The following is a 22,655-nucleotide window of genomic DNA, read 5'->3' as shown; positions in this document are numbered from 1 at the left end:
CTAGGCTACAGAGTGAGTTCCAGGACAGCCAGGGCTGTTACACAGAAAAACCTTGTCTTGAAAAATCAAAACAAACAAAAAATGGCTAAACAAGTCATGGAGAGTAAGCAGTAAGCAGGCACACACACACACACACACACACACACACACACACACACACACCACACACACACACACACCACACACGCACACACACACACACACACACACACACACACACACACACACACACACACCATACACACACTCAGCCTCTGCATCAGCCTCCAGGTTCCTGCCCTGTTTGAGTTCCTATCTTGACTTCCTTCAGTGATGAACAGTAATGTGGAAGTGTAAACCAAATAAACCCTTTCTTCTCCAACTTGTTTTTGGTCATGATGTTTTATCACAGCAATAGAAACCCTAACCAAGACAGAAATTGGTACCAGGATAATGGGGTATTGCTATGACAGACCTAGTCATGTTTTAGGGGAGTTGTGGAAGGACTTTGGAATGTTGGTCCAGAAAAGTCATTGAGTGTCGAGAGCTCAGTGGGCTGTTCTGTGGGAGCTTGCAGGATAAGAGTTAAGAGCAGAACAGACAATGGAGGCCAGGCTTGTGAAGTTTCAGAGGGAAGTAAAGACTCTGCTGGGCCCTTTGTATGAAGAATCTGTGGTGTCTGGTCAGCTGGAGCTGAGGAGTCGACTATGAATAACAAGAGACAGAACCACTAAAGTGAAACCTTGGTTTTCCTAGGACAACTGATGTTGATCATCTTGGACTGAAGAATTATCTGTGATGAAGAAGAAACCAGATTGTTTGAGGTGAAATTTCTGGGAAGTGTTTCCTGAGAATCAGCACACAGAAACTGTGTTCCAGAGGAGGCCAAGGTTGTACCTCATGCTGGCATTCCCATTTCTTTATCATTATTGTATATTTGGAACATTCAGTTTCTTCTGGTTATTCTTAAAACAAAGAACAGGTTATTATGAAATGTAGTTACTCCATTGTAGTATAGAATATTGATGTTAATTATTGGCCAGGATATCTGCTTCAATAAAAAGTCAGTCAGGTGGAATGAAATGCCTCTGAACAGCTCAGCTCTATTCGCAACTGTAAAAATGACCACTAGAATTTTCATTCCATTTAGACTTACATTTTATAGCTTTTAATAGCTGTTATGTGTGTGCTTTTAATACAGTATACAAAATATGTTTAAAATTTAGGCTTAATACTTTGTATGTTTTATATGTAAAACTATTCTACCCTGCAAAGATTTCCCAATTCATCTATTATTCTTGTTTGTTTATGGTGCTAGGGGTTAAAGAAACCCATGGCCTCAGATATCCTGGCCAAGTGCACAGCCAATGAGCCGTCGTATTTCAAGTCCTTCAAGTTCAATCATTTGAAAGTGCTCCCCAGACTTCATAGAACATACTCATGTAAGACTTTCAGTTAAGGTCAAAGGACAGAGTGCAGCAAGACAGGAGAATGCACTCATTGAAGATTCCAGGGACATCAAGTGTATAAGCCTTCTAGGGGCCTTATACGGTGCATACTGTACTCTCCCACTGTCTTCAGTTTGAACCACCAAGATCTCTGTATCTTGACTAACAAAGCTCAAAGCAGAATTTTTAAGTAGAATGTCTTCTTTTGTTTTAAATTTTTTGTTACAATTGCTAAGTAGAGGGGGGTAGATAGGTCAGAGAACAACTTGTAGCAGCCAGTTCTCTCCTAAAATGTGGGTCCTGAGAGTCAAAGTCAGATCATCCGGCTTGGCAACAGGGAGCACCCTTACCTGCTAATCCATGTTGCCAGCTCCAATGTAGAATTTTAAGGACTTTCTTGGCCATCTAGTTGGCTAGGCGTAATGTTATGCCAGTTGGAAACCACCCAAAACCAGTAGTTTGAGACCGTAAACAGCACATAGTAAATTCTACCGTCTTTATCCTGGCCTAGAGTCAAAAATTAAGTGCTCTGGTGTTCCCAGAGATACAGGGTGCTGATGCTCCAATGATGACACAGAGCTTTGATGCCCCAGTGATGGTACAGGGCTTTGATACTCCAATGAGGATACAGGGCTTTGATGCTCCAATGATGATATAGGGCTTTGATGCTCTGACTTTAAACCATTATCTCCATACCCCCCTCCTCCTTTCTCTTTAAGCTGGATAAAAAAAAAAAAATGTAGGCATATAGCTATATCTCTTGTCTTTGGCCTCAGCCACAGAGGCTCTTTATGCCATGGACAATAGACTACAAGTTGGTTAATTATCTTCCAGCTGCCCAACTTCCCCAATTTATGGACGGTTTACAGGCACATATTTCTCAAAAAAAAGTAGGACGAAGACTATTTCCTTGATGAAATGCTCTTTAATGAACTCACTAATCATTTGTATTGCATTCAACAGAAAAGAAGGAGTGTTTATGAATGAATTAGTACTAATGCCACCATCTTTCATGGATACCCCAAAAATTTCTTAAAGCTGAGAAAGTTATGACATTCCCAGGGAAGCTGTGAGGATCCAAAATCCATTGATCATTGACCATGGTGATGATGGAGCCAATGGAAGGAAGACACCTGCAAGATCCCAGGGAACTTGAAGGAAAAAGAGTTTACTCATCCAGATGCCCAGCGAACTGCAGTTCCTTCTCATTTCTCACTTGCTGCTGCCTCCTCTCCTTTCTTTCCATTGCTGTACCTACTGTTACAATTAGCTGCCTCTGTAACTGTTTTCTACTTGTCTGAGTTTATGTGTAAGGACAAAAGTCTTCCAGTTTTGTATTTTGTATTTTGATTCTAGCAGAATACAAAGAAAATAGTGCAAATTATTTGAATTTTTTTTTTTTTTGAGACAGGGTTTTTCTTGTGTAGCTTTGGAGCCTTTCCTGGAACTCACTCTGTAGCCCAGGCTGGCCTCCAGCTCACAGAGATCTGCCTGGCTCTGCCTCCCAAGTGCTAGGAGTAAAGGCGTACGCCACCACCGCCAGACTTATTTGAATCCTTTACACTAAGTGGAGTCTAACTTTCAAGGTCCTATGATGAAGAATGGTAACGTCAAATCATTACTTGTATAGGCCGAGTCTTCCAGTCATTCCTGATTTCGTCTAGAACCAATCCCACCCTTCTTCTCTTTGGTCTTTCTAAAGACAGTCCATGGCAAAAAGCAAGCCAAAAGAGCTATGTATGAAGTACCAAAAAAAAAAAAAAAAAACAGAAAAACAAAAAACTCCAGCACATTTTGTAGCTGTGGTAGGAGTTAGCTCCCATAGGCAGTGAACGGGTTCATGATAAGCCACAGGTTGGTCACAAAACCTGGGAACAAAATGAGCCTGGTTTGACTAACAGCTGGTAGACCCAGCCAAGGCGGATGGCTGGCAAACCAAGCAAAGGTTGAAATAGAATGATTAGAGGGCGCTGAAACTCATGACACTCCTCTGATTGGGCAAACAGTGCCTGATCATGTCCCAGGTCAACAGAGCATTTGAGCTCCCATTGGTCCAGCCATAGTACGCTCAGGTTTTGCCAAGTTTCTGCCCCAAGACCTTTAAAAAGCCCCTAAACACAGCTCAATTTTTTTTAATAATAAACTTTATTTCTTAAAGTGAATTTTCAGAATTGCCATTAACAGTATTCCATAAAAGCCAAAGCAGTTTTCTGTCTTTTGGGACCCCCTCCCACTCTCGGGAGTCTTTCTCACTTTTTCTAAATAAATCTTTCATTTTACTCACTCCTTTCAGCAAATTTGAGAGGTGACTCTGATGGCCATCTGGCACCTTTGTCCTCTAGACTAAGGCCACCAGAGCCAAGAAAGGCTGCAGTCAAGCTCAGAGAATCAACATCAATACAGAACCTTTGCATTTAGTATTTTACCCCCAAAGCTGAACAGATCATAAATGTTACAGAGTTAGACAGGAATTTACAAATTGCCTTTTTATAACAAACATTGGTTTACAGTTGATGGCCAGTATCACTACTCTAGTGTTACCAGGTTTCATAAAATAACTTCATATGGCAAAGCTAACATTTCAAGTGTTAAGAAGCCATCTTTAGTCAGATATGGTGACTCATGTCTTTAATCCCAACATTTGGAAGGCAGAGGCGAGTGGGCCTTGTGAGTTTGAGGCCAGCCTGATCTACATGGTGAACTCTAGATCAGTCAGAGCTGCACAGAGAGACCCTGTCTCAAAAGAAAAAAAGAAGCCATCTGATATCTTCTGTGTCTGTGCAGATGTTTTCTGTAAACATCTGTACTGTGATCTTTATTTTCTTTAACACAGTTTTTGCTTACAAATTGATATAAAAATGATGAAAAGATTGTAAGAACACTTTATAGAAATTTGCATATCAAATAATAGCTATTATAAGAAAAGAAAGAAAGAGTACCTATTTTTTTTTTCAGTACAATTATTTAGCACCAGATTTCCCTCTCTCAAGTTAGAGAATTCTTTTAAATGTCTTAATAACAACTCAGGAGTAGGGGAAAGTTTACTGTTTCTTTAATCTTGAAAGAACACTGAAAGAAAAGGGCAGAGAATGTAGAGTATGGACGACTTCCCTTATGTAGCTGACCACACACAGCTTTAGCAGATGAAGGGGAAACTGGTGGGAATAGGGTTACATATTTCTATTCAGTAAGGGTATCCATGGTGGTAACTTTCATGATGACGGTAGTCATCCTGGTAGCCATCCTGGTATCCTTGGTGGTAACTGTGGTAGCCATATCCTGCATACTCATCTTCTGGGCAGCGCATCCCCAGTGACTGCTGAATGGCCATTTCCTGTCTCCGAAGTTGCATGGAATCAATTAAGTCATACACGATGACCATCGACCACATAGGAGAAGGATACCAAGACTTAACATTCCCATCTTTTCCAACTAGAAGCATGGAGAAGTACTCTGGGCTCACTTGGAAATAGTTGCGAATGTCTTTCACCAAGTGGGCTGGCACATCTTCCCGCTCAACAGTGGAGCTCCCTGGAAAAGCATTGGAATGGTTGTTAGTAGATTAAAGAGTCAAGAGTTCACAGACATAACAAAGCCAGAGGAAATCACTGGAAGAGCAGAAGACCCATAAACGTGCTCTCTTTAGCTCAAAATCCAGTTGTCTGCCGGGAGCGTCCAACTAGAAATTACATGCCATGTTGTGCAAGGTTGTTAGTGTCAAACTATGAAACATGGGGCATCTCTTTTGAGAATGTTGCAAAATACAGAACCCAGGCCTTAATTTAACGCTGCAACATCGTCTTTACAATCTGTCACTGACAAACAGTGATGTTTCTATTTCTAGACGCCTTTCCAATTAGCTTGCTTCTTGGCATTCTCGTTTTCCTTTCAAGAAACAGCAGAAAGCTTGTTTTGTTGTCCAGGGTGAAAAATACCAATTGTATTGAAAACCAATGACTGAAACTAAACTAGTAGCATGTGTGAAAAGAAAAAAGAGGAGAGGGGAACTGAGGCTTTCTTGGGGGTCTACTCTGGGACCTGCCAACTATTTCATACACTGGCATTTATTTCAGTAGGAGGAAGGAGTGGCTACACCTTCTGAAACCTTCCATCTGTAATCATTTTCTTCAGCTTCTTTGAGCCTTTTATTGCATTTCCTTATCCCTTGAAAGGAAATCAAGTTGATACAACCTCATAAAACAATCATGAGATTAAATGACATAACATAAAACACTTTGAAAACTTTAAACTCGTTATAGACAAAAAGCATGATTTTGATTATAAAAATAGATATTTTTTACTGTTAGTTTGAATAATTTTGTATCAAAACCAAGATTAGTCCTTAGTCCCGCCCCTGACACATACACATCATGGACACACAAGCATGTTTGTGCACACACGCTGTTCTTTGAGGTATACCTCCTGCTTGCATATAGCTTAACATGATTTAATTAAACTTAACGCTAATTCATAATGTTTTAAAATAATGAAACATTACCATTAATTGGGAACAGTTCTAAAACGCCTCCAACTTCCTCACCAACGCCCAAAAGTTTCAGAATGGTTATGTGACGCAGACCTGACACAGGAGAAGAAAGCCACAAAATTAGAGGAGAAGATCTGAAAACAGCTTTTACATCCCACAACCTGACAACCAGTGAGTTTTCAAGTCAATTAAAATTTGAAAAGAATACGGAACATAAAAAGCCAAGTAGAATAATCTGTTTTCGATGTTTCCAAAAGATAGGAAACGCTTTTAAAACTGAAAAAAAAAAAACCAGTTGCAGATTTTAGGATTAGCAAGAATCAAGTGGTTTTATGTATGAGGCGGGTGGGGTAAAACAGAAGAATCTGCTCTTAAAATGACTCTCTCTATAAAATACCCAAATACGAAACTATTCGTAGTAAAATACCTAATGTGAGCTCAGCACAATGATTGATATTCTGAAAAAAACAAAAAACTTAAGCCTGAAGTTTTGACACCTTTGATGGATACCTTGCCCTCAGAAAAGGCACGCAAACCAGGTGCGTGATGTTTAAAGAGTCAGTCACAGGATAGGTACTTCACTTGACTGGCACGTTCTTACACACAGCATGCCTAGGGGAACCCCAGGGAAGCACAGCTTGCTTCCCATCTTTAGCTAAGGTTTCAGCAAGGGAGGGAAGGTCATGCCTTGATAGCTTGTTGGAATTCTTTTGAAGATGAAAAGCATGCGAAGGGATTCAGAAAGAAAACATCAGGATGAAGCGTCTAGCAGGGGTAATAGCTCGGGCGCTAATGATAAGATCAGTGGAGTATGTTGCCCAGGGGAGAAAATGAAAAGCTTCTATGTGGGAGGGCTCCCGTAAGGAGGAGCCAAAATCAAGGCAAAATGCTGTTTCCCACAGTTTTGTTTAGTTTTCCACCTTTATCTTTTCCCGGAAAGGTGAAGCATTCTATTCCAAACACCAGTGAGTCATATTTTCAGAAGGGATGATCATGAATTTAATGACTCCTGGAAAGCATGATTTGTTCACATTTCCTCTGAGTAACAAAAGACTTTGCTTGCACTCGAGTGGCACAGGCTTTCTGTGCCAGAATAAAAATAAAAATTAAAATTAAAATTAAAAAAAAAAACACCTCTTAGTTCTTGAAAAGGCATCTATGGAAAAGGAGCAATGCCTTTTTTTTGCCATCATTGTTTTTTGACTTGGGTGGCACTCCACAGCCCAGGCTGGCCTGGAACTGGCAAACTCCTGGTCTGAGCCTCCTGCTGTTGAAATTATAGATATGTGCCACCAAAATGGGATTTGTTTTGATTTACATTTTTACTGTGATGTATTCTTGGTTGCCCTAAGAACACCTTTCACAACTAGTACCATTGATGACTCCCAATCATTTAAAATACAATTCAGAATATTGACACAATCAAATATTCTATGTCAATAGTTGCAAATTATTAGCCTGGATGAATGGAGAATAAGTGAGAAGTTCTTGAATTGTCTTACCATTTGGAGCTTGCTTTCTGCTTTCCTTTGAGTATTTCACATCTTACAATCGAAAAGTGCTTATAATTTAGAGGCACTGGGCCATACCACAGAGCCTGGTCCTGATAAAGCTTCACAAATCACATGAAGACCCTTCCTTCAAAAATCAAGGACAGTTTTATAGCTGCAGCATGATTGTAGATATGGCTCTTCCCACTGGAAGAATCAAAACTGTCTTGATTTGTAATGTTGTAATGATGAACTTTGAAATCAATGACCAAACCAACCCTCCATACTTCTAATGACTCAGGGTGCTCTCTCTGCAGCTGCACAGCTCATGGATGTCAGCTGTGACACGGCACTATTGACTTTACCATGATCCCATTTCACACTGAACCTAGCAATAAGTTCTGTGTACTGTGCATATGTGTCTGTGGCCAGATTAAAAACAATACAAGTGCTTTCAGTTACCCTAATGTTTAATAAGTAAGGTCCCATGTTATTTTTCAAAACATTGAGGGATTTGCAACAAGGAGGAAAGAAATGTTTTTTTTTTTTCTTTTTGACTTGACTTAATAAGGTTCAGAACCAGGCACAGTTACACACACCTATAATTCTAGCACAGAGGAAGATATTGCAGGAGGATTTGAAGTTACATAGTGACATTCTGTCTCTAAAAAAAAAAAAAAGAAATAAGGTTCTGTTTCATTAATTCTCAGAACAAGATCAATTTATGGAGAAACACCCAGTGTTAGTAGCCAGTACCCAAGTATCAAATAGGCAATGCTGCCTGTATATCATCATCTTGAGACATGTTTAAAAAGAAATAAAAGATAATTAAAAGTAAAGCAGTAAATACTTTCAGTATAGAATGTGAAAGGAAGAAGGTGAGGGGACCTATAGTTGACTAAAACAGTACTTTGAAAGCAACTTCACATTCAATAGGTAGAATATGTGTCTGGGAATCTACATCTGGATTACGGTATATTTGGATGAGCTAAGGCTCTGTTTCAGTTTAGAATCATCCAGAAAGAGAGTGGTATGGGAAAGCAGAAAGGAGGTGCCTCCTACTCACCAAAATTGCATGCTTGACCACTGAGGGCAGAGAGCTGTTGTGAATAGGCCCAGTCTTCATCATTAGGGGCAGAGATCACCAGCAACCGCCTCCTCCATCGGAACCTGGAAAAGATGCACGAGGCTGCTGTGACCGCTTCAGACAACAGAGGCCAGTGTAAGAACGCAGAGCAACATTGGCTGCTGGGTTTTTCCATTCCCAGAATAAAAATCCCTGGCCCGCAGAACCTTCCCACAGTATGCCTGCATGGTGTGTTGGGTCATGGTCACCGTGGGGTCACTTAGGGTAAAGTGAAGCTCTCAGTTATAAGGAAGACTCGTCAAAACTGTGAGGGAGGCAGCAAAACCAAGAGGACAGAGGAGCGCTGAAAAGAATTAGAGTCCCAGCAGGGGACCTGTGGAGTTCGGCAGGCATCGGGAGATGAGAATACAAACAAGAAAAGGCTAGGAGAAGACTGCTAAATTTTAAGTGAGTGACTGTGGCAGCAAGAAGAACAGGAAAGTCACTAAAAGAGTCAAAGATGGTTTCCAAAAAATAAAAGCCTGTGTCCTCTCCTTAGCGGCCAGTTGTTGCTCTAGAGGTAAATGTAAGTTCTGATCTCTATCTTATTATCAGTAATAAAAGCCAATGCAACTGCCCCTAGGAAGTGGAAAGCCATGGGATTTTGGCGAACCCAGCTTCTATTGGTAGGACGGCTGTCATGGTGCACTAATAGAGCTTTTATCTTACATGTGGTAACTTGAATTCAAGTTTGTCATCACTACCTTTTGGGTATCTTTGCACATGTTACGCAATTGAACTAAGCCTCACTTTTCCCTTATTTCTGGAATCGAAAATATCAGTGTCTGCTTCAAACGGGTATTACAAAATTAAATTCCAAAACCCGTCAGTATGTTATCCATATGATGGCATGGATCTGGGAAATTGTGTCTTCACTTGCAGCTCCCAGTTTAAAAGCCGGTCCTTCACATACCTTGGACATCATCCGTCAGTTTAAAAGCCTGTCATTCATATACCTTGGACATCATCCATCACTGCGCCACATGACAATCTATCTGATCCTTGTGTCAGTGTGTCATTTTAAAGCCCACTTTCACTCCACAGTGAGTGTTCCTCACTAAGGCTCAAGAAAGCAAGCTTTGTTTAACCCGGTTTCTGAATGGTGAGAGAGACAGTAAGAAGGGAGTGATTTGCCCAACTAGTAAACCTAAGGTGGTACCCAAGTATAGGCTTAAGGATGACGATGCTTTAGTCATGCTCTCGGGGTCCCCAGTATGGTGCGAAGTATGCTTCCAAGGAAAAGCTGAACGGCGTTGTCTCAAACTGGAAAGGTTTGGGGGTGTTGCTTTCTGCCTCAGGTGCAGGCAACCAGCAGGTATTAACTATCCCCGAGCGCATGGTTTCTCTCCCTATGCCCTATCTAGCTTCAGAGTGAACATGAGAGTTTTTGACCCCAAAGAGAGTGGCTCTTGGAGGGAACAGTGGTTTTGGTGAATGAGGGGAAATAATAGTCTAATGAAATACAAGCTCTGAATGGATGCCTGTCTCCCAAGCCTTGCCAAGAATTGCTTGCTGCGACATTACATTCGCTTCCTCTGCTTGTTTTTCTTCAAAGGGAAAGAAAAACAAGTCTCCACTGAGGATAAGGAGATGAATGTTTTGGCACAGACAGAGGGAAAGGAGCATATGAGACTGTTCAGAGGTCCCTGGGAAAGGGAACAGTGGCGGCAGCGGCTGCATCTCGAGCACGGTTGGTCTTTGGATTTCCCTGCTTCCTTAGGAGGAGCGCCAGACCAGAGCTGGCCCCCAGCCAGGATCTAACCAGGCCAGCCTCTCTGGCCTCCACGGAGCCATTGAGCTATTTTAGTGAGGTCTGTTTTGACTTGTTTACCTGTATGTGCCACTGAATGAGGTTTTGATGGGAGAGGGATGAGACACCCTGTCTCAGACACAACCCAGAGAAGGTTGCTTCCCATCAGGAACGATGCAACTTGCCGCATAGGGATCCAAGGCCCCATCCCAAGGCACTAAGGGAAATAATGTCCAACTCTGTCTGTGACAAGAGTTGTGACCCTACTTAGGTCCCCATTTGGGGGCAAATGGTTCTTATGTCACTTCAGCTTCAGTAAAACCCTACAAGGTCTGCATGTTTGCTTCTTTTAACTGGCATACCAAAGTAGTGTGCATTTGCCCACTCTTTGGGGCTTCTGTCTCAGGGAAGGCTAATTATAGCGTAAAATACAGTGCTAAAGACCAGACTGGTTTCAGGGTCTGGTCAGTTGAAACCAGGCTGTGCCATCTCACCAACAAGTCAGCAAATTCAAGGAAAATTCCCATTTAGGGACTGGCTTAGTCATAGAACTCCCCCCCCCCCCCCCCGGCCAATTTCAGGGTTTTTTTTCTTTTTCCTTTTTCTCTTTGCCTAGGTTTCAATTGCGAATTGTCTACAGAGTTTCTCTCATTGACTATGTGTGGTACAGGGCCTGAACAACATCCTGGAATACTGTAACAGCTAGCATTTATTGGTTACTTGCTTGGTGCTAGGTTCTAGCCCCTTGCTACCTTTAGTATTCAATTACCTTCTCACAGTGATTTTAAAAACAAGAACACATACTATCATTTTGCAAATTAGAAAACTGAATTCCGAGGCAGTTAAAAAATCAGCCCAATATCTCACGATCAAAGAGTGGAGGGGTGGGGGGAGGCAGAATTCCAACACAGGGCTATTTTATTCCTGCCATCGAGTAATATATTTTTCTGTTTAAAATTTTAAGATACTTTATTAATTCTCTGAGTATTTCATACAGTATATTTTGATCATATTCTCTATCCTCTCTATTCTCCAACTCTCCCAGATTTATCCTCCCACTCATAACTTCCTACCCACTCAACTTCCAGTTTTTTTCTTCTTCTTTTTAAAAGCCATTAAGTGCAATTTTCATTGTCCAACTACTTTTAGGAGTGTGGTCGACTCACCAAGGGTCACCATTAAAAAACCCTGACTCTCACTCTCCAAGCAGCCACGAAGTGTCAACCTCTCTTCAGCTAGTTAGTGGGATTTTCTGTCTACCATGAGAGAGGGTGCAGGGAGATTTTAAGTTCAGAGGAGGTGGTTAACTTTAAGGAAAGTGTTTTCTGGACACAACAGAGCAGTTGTAATACAGACTTATAGAGATTATGACACCATGCACAAGACCTGTGAGTGAATATGTACACACACACACACACACACACACACACACACACACACACACACATGATCTTGTGAATGTTAAAAGAGTTTTGTGTAATGACAAACTTGTAACTACACATGAGGTTGTGTAATTGAATAATTAGGAAGTATAGCACAAGTTGAAATCTAAGTGAACACAATTGTGTGGGGGGAGCATTTGAAAATATTCAAACACAAGAGCCTATGGGCAACATTTTACATCTGAATGTATACCAGGTGAAGTTCTTGGTACCAGCATGGATGAGTATACAGCAACTCGGATGGAGGAGGGGCCCTTCCTACCATTATTTTCATTTTACAGTGGAAAGATCTTTAAAGCAGATGAGTTGAGAAGCCCAGGGTCAACATAATGGATGTGTTGCAGACTGAATCCTCATATGAATGCTAAATCACACCTTCTTTAGATGAGACACTATGCCCTAAGGGCCCCAAGTCTCCTGGGTCTGCAGGAATTCAAGTTATTCGATTCCTATTCCTTGAATTCCTGAGACCCTGACTAAAATGAGGCAATGTGTGAAGACTCAGCCCATGTGACACACATTTCACACTGAGCCTCCAGCAAATGTTTGCTTCATTTTGGGGAGACCCTCAGCCACGAAGTACAGCTGGGGTGGTGTTTATATTGAGGTCTCTGTGATTTTATTTGTTGCAGGTGTAATTTTCAATTTTGTCTCTTTTAGGGCCTCAAAGTCCTAATGAAATTTTCACCCAACATTGAGAAAGGCATGGAGCAAAGAAGAAATTGTCATTTTGCTTTTCTTACTCTCTTCTCTGGGGGATGCTCCTACCCCTTGCTGTCAAAGGGCTGTGAGTACACAATACTCCCCAGAGAATCCTGGAGCTAGGTCAACAGGAGCCCTACTTTTAGGGTTTTAGTGAGGCTTTCATTGTCTTGTTGCAAGGATGTGGAAAATCAAGCACAGTATATCAAATCCCATTTGGAAATGGAAGTGGGCTCATGAAGAAAAAAAATCATGTTCACAGCATCTTAGATTCACTGACTATATGAAGCAATCCTTTTGGAAGTTTTGAATTTGCTCTGTACCGAACAAAGGAACAGAAGAGACCCATCCAATATCACCAAATCAACCTTCATAGTTGGAGCCTTGCAACCAGAACCATTTCCAGACACTCATGACTAAGCCCAGCAGACAAGGTGCTCAGACACAGACGAGCACTCTCCCATAAGTACAGGCGAGGTGCCAGGTTTCTTTGGTTCTGAGCTCATTCCAGGCAAAATGGCGCTAGCCTCTCCTGAGAACGCAAAGATGATGTACCTGGACAGGAAATTCTCCAGGGACTGCTTCTTGTCCTCCTTGCAGGAAATGCCCTCCTTCTTCTGCTTCTCCATGTCTTTGATTCGGGATTGGAAAGTATCAATCAGATCGAACACAGACTTCATCGTGATTGGCACTTCATAGTATTGCTGTTTAAGAAAGCATAGGGTACATATCATTTATACCATCTAGCAAGGTCTGGGGAAACTTTTTGATTTGGAGCCTAGAGGGTTTGATGGTTTACAAATGCTCTTTTGCAGTAGTACTCTCTGCCAATTGCTTAAAATCAGGACTCCAGGAAGCAATTGGTGTATTTATAACAAATTATTTTTGTCTTCTTTTACTAAAAACGATCCATATCTTCCCTACCATACAAACCCTACATTCACTCCCACATGCCCAGCACTAATCTGGTTCCTGTTTATGACACAACCAAAGAAATGAGGAACAGTAAGTACACTAACAGAGAGAAACTAATGACACGGCATCCTAGAGTTTTTAACTTGACTTTTCCATCAAATCCTGTTTTATTTACAGACAATGAAGTTCATTTCCTTGGATCCCAGCTACCCATACTTTTAAAAGTCACCTGATGTGGATATGGTCCCTGCTCAGCAGAACCAATATGAGGGGCCATCTGAGTGTGGCTTACAACTTGGCCTCAATGGGGTTTCATTTTAGAGATCATCTAGTCCAACTTTTCCTGTGAGAGATGAGGTGACACGTGTGGAACACGTTAATGGAGTGATCTCTCCGCAGGACCACAATAATACTGCAGGTCAAGCCAGTTGTTCTGATGGTGTAGACAGCACCCCTCCCCCAACATCTTCTTATAATATCAGCATCCTGGAATGATGAAGACTGTGAGATCTGTAGCTAGCCTCTGTCGGGATGAAATCTAATTCTAGCTGGATCAACTCAGAAAAGGCACGTACCCATTCTGGGACTATATTTTTCTCTCTGTGAAACGAGACACTGGTACTTAATTTATATCTTTAAGACAAGGATTGCATAGGTTTGAGCAAGGTGCTTAGTGCAAGAAAAGTGGCGATAAAAGCTAGCTATTTTGTTATTATTATTATGACTGCATAACTCAGTTTTCGATGGGTTAGAAACTTTGTCCCTACAGAAAGAAAGTTGATGGAAAATCCTTGCAGTCTTTTTTATCTTAAGTCAGGACTTTCCATAATGGGATCTGTGGTAAGTGCAGGTTTTTTGAAGGAAGGCATTCCTCCTTCTCTTTTATTCCCAGGGCATAGCTCACTACAGTCATTTAACTAGTGTCTGGTAAATTCACAGCATTGTGTGATGGAAGGATTTGGTCTGAGTCACATAAGTGGGCTAAGTTCATCTCAACCCAATCTTTTTCTAAGAGATCATTTCTGAATGCAAATTTGTGAGACAACTGAAATACTAGGACCATTTCAAAACCTTACTGCCATGGCATAGTTTGTGATGAATTATAATCTAGTGAACTCATTGACCATAGGGAACCATAGTTTATATTCCAAGGAATTGCACCACATCACCCACAGCAAGAGCCCATACCTTGACTCTCAGATCCACATCTGTCAGCACCATGAAGAAGTCATTGTAGGTCATTCCGTACTCTTTCCTCAGCTCGCCGATGAGATGTTGGTCCACCAAGTCCTCATCATCCACCACATGCATAGGTTTCTCATTATCTTAAGGCCAACAAAATGTGAATAAAAATGAGTATGGCAAAACAGAAAATGTTGAGAGGAGAGTGAGTGGAGACACTGAACTTTCAACCAGCTCAAGTCAGATAATACTTCCTAGTTATATATACTTAACTCTCAATATATGCAAACAATACTAATTAAATCAGTTCTAGAGTGAATTGGTAGATATAAAGCAACCAAATGAGTATGTAAAATAATATTGAAAACCACTCCTCTAAGAATGGCAAACCCATCTCTACCCACCCGATTCATGTGAATCAGAAGTGTTAGCCTTAAGGCTGCCTAGCATTCCTAGAAAACTGTCCATCCTGCCAAAGTATGAGTCTTCACTTAAATTGCCAGGAAACTAGACCAGACATGTTTGTTAAGGTTCACTTCCACTATAGATAATTCTGAGTCTGAAGTCTGTGTCTGTTCCTCTTTCAGCATATAATTAACTTTGGAGTTCAGTAAACATGCACCATAGAGAAAAATAGTTTATGCTCCAAACCAGTCCCAGGTTCCTTTTGACTCTAAAAGAAGTTAAACTCTTCACTATACAAATTTTGCAAATGAACACAATCTCAAGCAAAATTTAAGTCTTTGGAAGACTACGCATCATTCAAGTTTTCAGTCAAAGAAACCATTATAATTCATAATAGTTCCTGAGTCAATGGGAAACATGAAAATCAATGTCTTACTTAGGGTTTCTATTGCTGGGAAAAAAAACACTGTGACCAAGAGCAGCTTGGGAAGGAGACGGTTGATTTCAGTTTACAGTTCCACAGCACAGTCTATCACTGAGAGAAGTCAGGACAGGAACTCAAATAGGGTAGGAATCTGGAGACAGGAACTGATGCAGAAGCCATGGAAGAATGCTGCTTACTAGCTTGCTCTTCCTGGCTTGTTCTGCCTACTCCCTTCTAGTACCCAGGACCACCAGGCTAGGGCTGGCACTAGCAGGACCACAGTAGTGCCAGCCACATCAATCATCAATCAAGAAACTGTATCACAGGGTCACCCATAGGCAATCTGGTAAGGGCATTTCTCAGTTGAGATTCACTCTTCCAAAATGACTCTAGCCTATGTCAAGATGACATAAAACCAGCCAGAGGACAAGACCCAAGGCGTCTATGGCTTAACATGCAAGTTATATATCTGGAAAGTATTTAAACATTTCTAAGGACAGGGCAGCTTTACAGACTGTCCCTAACTTGTGGTTTAACTTCAAGTTTTTTCAACTTGGTGATAGAGTGAAAGTGATACCCACTCAGTCAAGCTGTGCTTTGAATTTTTATCTTTTCCTATTATTTATTCATGATGTCAAGGCTCCAGAACCCATTGGATCATGGGTAAGAGCTGAACATGTAGCATAATGTATTACTATGCTGTGCCTCAGAGCTTAGAAAATCAGTGGGTTAAATGCATTTCTTATTTTTAATTTGTGTGTGTGTGTGTGTGTGTGTGTGTGTGTGTGTGTGTGTGTACAGGTGCCATGTGTGCATGCCACAGCATGGGTGTGGCAGACAACTCTCTGGAGTTGGTTCTCACAAGAGTCAGTTCCCTCTTGCCAACAGTGGAATCAAGGAATTGAATTCGGGCCATAAAGTCTTCATACAAGAGTCTCAATCTGCTGTGCTGCTTTGCAGGCCCTAAATGTGTGTCTGTATTATAATCTTCCAGGTCACCATGGGTTTATCAGTATATAACTCCAGGGTAAATTAAAAGATATCTATATTTACTTCCTCTTCAAAACAGGTTAGTGTTTCCCTCAACTCTACCTAAAATTGTATTTTCAAAATAATCCCTCTTATTAAGGATAAATCTGAAAAATAAAATTAGTGAGTATGTGACAACATAAATATTAGCACAAAGAGTCTGAGTTATGAATGTGACACCAATGAGGAGTACCAAAGTGCTATGCTGTGCTAGAGGATATTTTGCAAATATGAGATTAAAGCTGAAAATAATATCCATTACTTTCCTGGTAAGAGGGTGATTACAGTTAAACTGTTACTTTGAGTCATTTGATTAGGCTACCTGAAAAAATATAGACAAGTAGTTTGATTTCTCCAAAACAAAGTGCAAGTAGAAAGAAATCTATTTTCTTTTCCAGAGTTGTAACAGTGTCATGGAAGTGATCCACAGACACAGGACCTAAAGAGCTGTATGAGGACCAAGCCCTGTCTGAAAAATGCAAAAGGATATGATAGGATGTATTATATAGATCACATATCTATTTTTTTCAATTATACAGTTTGCTGTTGTTGTTGACAAAATATATACTAATTAAAAATTGTTATGTTGATGTAGTAGTTTTGTTTGTTTTTTAGTATATCTTCTTCAGCATAGAAAATAAATGACAGAATTAAATGTGTAATATGATATTATTCTTGGTTAAAAAAATTATTAAGGCAAAAGAAAAATACCAGCATGAATGCCTATACAAGGTGGTGCCCATCAACACCTAGTCACTGAATGGAGAAAGGATTATAGGACTCCGCTGTTCTATCAATCTTTATTGTAGTTAACGGTTGAGGGGGAAGGCAGAGACCATTTTCTTCAGTGTAGACACTGATAAAGTCCCCATGTTTCTATAAACACACTCTCATCCATTTATCTGTAAAGAGCACTAATGAAGCTAATTGGGACACACACATCAATTATTATGCATAATTAATATGTTAATAAAACTATGAAAAATAAAAATGGCCTTTGTGGTTAATATTATAAATCTTTACAAATAGATTTTATCTTCATGTAGGAACTATAATTTTGAGGAGTTTTGCTGATATTTTGTGTTATTTATTTTTATAATAGGGTCTCAAGGAGCCTAGACTTGGTTTTGAATTCATTCTATAGCTGAAGATGGCCTTGAACTCTTTTTAAAAGTTTATTATTGTCATTATTATTATTATTATTAGTGTGTGTGTCTATGATGTGTGCGAGTGGGTGTGTATACTGTGGTGCATATTTGGAAGGCGGAGGACAAGATTGTGCAATCTCTTCTCTATTTCCACCTTTCCATGGGCTGTGGGGATTAAACTCAGGTCACCGGTCTTTGAGTGACAAGTGCCTTTGCATGCTGAGCCATGTCACTGGCTTGACCTTGCACATATGTTCCTTTTTGGTTTTATTTATCCAATAAAATATTTATTCAATGAAATATTTAACAGTTTCTGAGCTGTTCCTATGCTGGTGCTAGGTTTAGGGGTCAGTAGCTCGGGTAGAGTTTGGGAGTCTAAGCTCTAATTAGAACCAAAATTAGAACATTAATACCTAACAGGTAAAGTCACAAAACAAGTGAGTGGCTGCAAAGGAAGAAAGGTAGAGAATGTAACAGATGTAATGATCCCAGTTCTTTACCCTCTCTATACCTATCTATATCCTCACCCAAACTGTGATCCCCTCCATCCCTCATGGTGAATGGCTTGAACTATCCTTGCCTTGAGAGTTTGAGCTCATTCATACCAGAAGATTGTTAATATAGCTAGCACGAAGGAAGTTATGTGTTTAATGGTTCTCACCTCTACCATGGACATGTTCACACTAGCCAACTGAGTGTAAATTAAGCAACACAGCCTGGTACCGTTTCAGCCAAGGCCATGCCAGATCATCCTAGAGTTACTTCCTTCACCCTGAGGATCAAAGCATCCCAGATGAGGTCAGCAGACTCACGCAGCTGACTTACGGCTGAGTACAGGTACATACATAAACCTAACCAATCCAGACCAGCTGAACCCTATAGCTGAACATTTGTTACCAAGTGGATTTTTTATATAATATGCTGCTGAGGTTTGTGAGTCTTGGCTCCATTACATCACTGAGGATGAATCTAAAAAGCCATAGTGGATGCTGTTCAGCTCCACCTACTTTCAGAGCTGAGTTTTCTATATTTGTAGCTAGATTCCCCTCCCTGAGAGTTACTCTTCTCAACAAAGAGCCACCTTTCCCCCAGTCACACACAGCTGAAGGGCAGTGGTGGGTGTGAGGTCAGGCAGAGACAGTAGATATAAAAGACATTCCCCTCACCTCAAAACTGACAGCCCTGAGTGTCAACCACATTAGAGCTCAAAATCACCCTTTGTCTATCCTTGCGTTCCTTTCCCTCACAGGAATGGAGGAAAGGAATTAACTCCCCATAACCTCCTTACATTCAAAACTCAGAGTGTCAGGGTCTCTTTCTCAGGGACCACAACTGTAACAGACTCTGAGAAAGAAAAGAGGATTGACTTGTTCAGTAACTAGAAGTAAAATGAGGGTAGGACTCAGACAACACAACTTATTCCCATACAGCCCACTCTGTGCTACACACACACACACACACACCTCACAATCATCCGCAAAGAGGACCCTGGTTCAAGATCTAAGACAAACTTTGTTCTAACTGGCAAGAAGCCGGTTTCACAATCTGGTTTCTTCTCTCAAGCAAAATGTTTTCAGAAATAATCCAGCCAAATATTAGAAATAAAACATTTCACACTTTCAGGCTACTGAAATGTCTACATGTTTGGCCTGAGGAAAGAAATCTGCCCAGGGAAAACAGTGAAGGCTTTGATCAATGCTGGATTGAAGGAGGATGGAGGCAAGTATACAGCAGGACAGAACCCACTCCAGGCCAAATTCTGAGGAAGGTGCATATGAGGCCACCTCCTCTCTCTGGCTGCCTGCTCTAGCCATTCTTGCATTCTGTGCAAATCAGAGCAGGGTTAAATGTATGCGCTTCAGTTGGGGGAAGCAGCATAAAAAGTACAGGTGCTTAAGGTTGTCCACTACTATCTAGGCACGCTTGTTCTTGTGAAGTGCTGTAAGACCTCCAAGTAGCCATTCTTTAAGGAAGTCCTGTAAACCATTCACATTCTCCTAGTCCAGCTAAAATGACTCACAGATCCAAGTCTGTTTTGTGACATTTGGAGCAGGATTATCAAGGGAAGGGCCAGATTGTGGAGGTGAACTGTTTCTCACTATTACCATTAGCCTAATGATGGGATGTTTGCCTGGTTCCTCATCCCTCAAGAATCCTGATCCCAAAAACCCGTGGCCCAATTCAGTAAGTTTTTCATGTATTTGATTGACTATAGACAGCACAGTAGAACTAAAAAAAAAAATAGTTTCAATTAAAAGCTATTAAGGAATTGTATGCTTGGCATTATGGTCCAAATGGTACTCAACCCCAGCCTGTGACTGCTTCCTCTCCGTGGCATCCACGATTTCTTTTCATCTCACCTTTCCCTAAGTTCAAGTTGTGAACTGAAGTTTTTCAAGGAAGCCATATTTGTGCTGGAGAGTGCACAGTCTCTGAATGACTGATGACTGACTACAGTGTTGTAGTTGGGAAGAGATGGAATGTTGCAGATTAAGAGACAAAATTATCTTGGGCTATCTTTAGTTTCCTTCATAACCACTTACTCCCAAACGTATTTGACCTAGCATCTTTCTGACTGTTAGTAAAGCTTTTGGAATGTATTACTCAGCAGATCTCTAACTTCCACCAACCCTAAAGCTAAGAATGTTAAAAGATAACATCTGGCGCTGAGGAGATGACTCATATGCCACGGAAGCAAGCATGAGGACTTTAGTTTGGATCTTTAGTCCTCATGTAAAAGGCTGAGCATGGGGGTGTACTAGCTAGCCAGTCCAGCCAATCAGCAAGCAGGGTTCAGTGAGAGAATCTGTCTCAAAAATGCCTGGTCTACATATAGAGCGTCCAGCCAGCCAGGGCTATACAGTGGGGAGCCCCTGTCTTAAAAAGAAAAAGAGTAAAAGGGGGTGAAGAGCAAAGAAGAAATCTGACATCAACCTCTGATTGCTACACACATTGGCACACATTAGAACACACACACACACACACACACACACACACACACACACACACACACATACACACACATCTGAAACCTATAGATTGTTCTGATCTGCTGTAACTACGAACAAGATCTTACCACCAATGTATTTAATTAACACATTGATTTACAAGTTTTCTTTTGTTCTATCACTATGACAGTTCACATACCCTCTTCCACATTAGAGCAGGCCATCCAAGGTGACCTGGATCTATGTTCACGGGCCATGATCTCTCATATTTATACCATCATGAACTCCATTATTTCCCTGGAGGTAAGAACTGCACTCTGCATCTCTAGAGCCATTCACCAACGCCAGAGCCATTTCCCTCTCTACTGTGGCTGTGGCACCTCCCTCTCTTCGCCAGCTGTTTTTCTGGTATGTGGAATGGATCGCCCACTTTCATCACAGTTCCTGGAAGCTTACCTTTTCAATCTTTGTATCCAGACCAATCCAATTAGAATTCCTCATGGTAAGGCCACGTGAGCTGCATTTAGCAGGTTTCCTAACTAAGTATAATGTACTCAAAGGACAGAAAGCTACTATCTCACAGAAGAAAACCTGAATTCTTATCATAGCATATAAGGCCATTAATGTTATGGATCCAGTGTAACTTAACTAATATATCTATAAAGACTTCCTCCAGCCGGGCGGTGGTGGCGCACACCTTTAATCCCAGCATTTAGGAGGCAGAGGCAGGCAGATCTCTGTGAATTTGAGGACAACCTGGTCTACAAAGTGAGTTCCAGGACAGCCAGGACTTTAACAAAGAGAAACCCTATCTCGAAAAACGAAAAACAAACGACAAAAAAAGACTTCCTCCATGCACTGTATTTCAGCTCTCTATTTCAATATCAGAACTATGGCTTCTTTCAACACATTGGTGATGCACATCTGGAATCCCAGGAGGCTGAGGCAGGATGATGGTAATTTCAAGGCCAATCTGGACTAGAAAGTGAGTTCCAGGCCACTCTGGGCAACTTAGTGACTCTCTCTTTCATTATATACGTATATGTATGTGTATATCTGTCTTTACATGTGTGTATATGTGGTTCCCTGCAGAGGGCAGGGAGTTATAGGGTGAAAGGATCAGGCACAGATTCAAGAACCATCTATGTATAACTTCTTATATAAATATATAAAATGTATCAACTCCTTCAAAAGTTAGATAAAGATAAAATACATCAGTTTCCCAAATGAGGATGAGATAAATTTGATTTCCTAAGGTTTCTCCATTAATAAACCCACTATTTAAATTTTTTTGCCATTTATGGTATTATCCCTGATTATAGCAGTTTTACATCTAAGCCTATTTTTTATGTATACATATATACACATAAAAGTTTAAATTTAGCTTCTGCATATGAGAGAAAATATTTAGTTGTATTTCTGAGTCTGGTTTATTTTGCTTAGCATGATTTCTAGTTGCATCCACTTTTCCACAAATTTCATTTTTCTTAATGGTTACGAAAATTTCTTTGAGTTTATATTCCATGTTTTCTTTATCTGCTCATCTTTTGACAGGGAATCACTTATCTTTAGACCACATTCTCCAGTGACTTTTTTTTTACACACTTGACCTATATTCTTTTATCCCCCTTATTGACCTAAACACTGGTCCATTTGATCTTAAAGGCCGAGAGTCGTGGAATAAGGTGAGTAAATGGGTGCTAGGCTTTGTAGCCTATCTAGATACTATTGATAATTAGAGACTGCATGAACACACAGGAAACAACTGGACACTGTGGAAAGCCACTCACCCAGACTCTGCTTTACTAAGGGTGGTGAGGTCCAGAAAAGGTGGTTGCCAGACACTACAACCACAGATTAAAAACAACAGTTAGAGTCAAAGGATCAATTTTTCTGGACTGCCTCAAAAGGAGAGCAGGATTTGGGGATCGTTATGGATACTGATGATTGTGAACTTCACCATATAATGTAATTCTTCAATAAAATCGAAGACAAAATGTATTCAGTCATCCTTATTTGTAAAAGTGAGTTTAAAATTCTTCAGTGTGTATTCCTTATTTGAAGAAGCACTTTATGCTTTGTCTCTTCTTCTTGTTGTATTCCACACTCATCATTTTTTCTATGTCCTTTCTATTAATTCCCCTTAAACACTCATTCCTTCAGAAGAAGCTACCAGTACTG

General features: G+C 40.7%; 1 protein-coding gene across 1 annotated transcript in view; it reads right to left on the bottom strand.

Moving 5' to 3' along the window:
* Window positions 1–4,193: 4,193 nt before the first annotated feature.
* Window positions 4,194–22,655, bottom strand: part of Ccdc80 (coiled-coil domain containing 80) — a 32,557-nt gene continuing 14,095 nt past the window's right edge. Inside the window, 5 exon segments of the mRNA XM_052740796.1 lie at window positions 4,194–4,958; window positions 5,926–6,006; window positions 8,470–8,573; window positions 12,979–13,127; window positions 14,527–14,663. Of these exon segments, the coding sequence (XP_052596756.1) occupies window positions 4,612–4,958; window positions 5,926–6,006; window positions 8,470–8,573; window positions 12,979–13,127; window positions 14,527–14,663 (818 nt within the window). The 3' untranslated portion in view covers window positions 4,194–4,611.

This window comes from Peromyscus californicus, unplaced genomic scaffold (genome assembly GCF_007827085.1).
Source record: "Peromyscus californicus insignis strain IS unplaced genomic scaffold, ASM782708v3 Scaffold_16__1_contigs__length_79575227, whole genome shotgun sequence".
In the NCBI taxonomy this organism is placed as follows: domain Eukaryota; kingdom Metazoa; phylum Chordata; class Mammalia; order Rodentia; family Cricetidae; genus Peromyscus; species Peromyscus californicus.
Note: the sequence above shows the minus strand (reverse complement) of the source record. Positions and strands in the feature narration are given on the sequence as shown.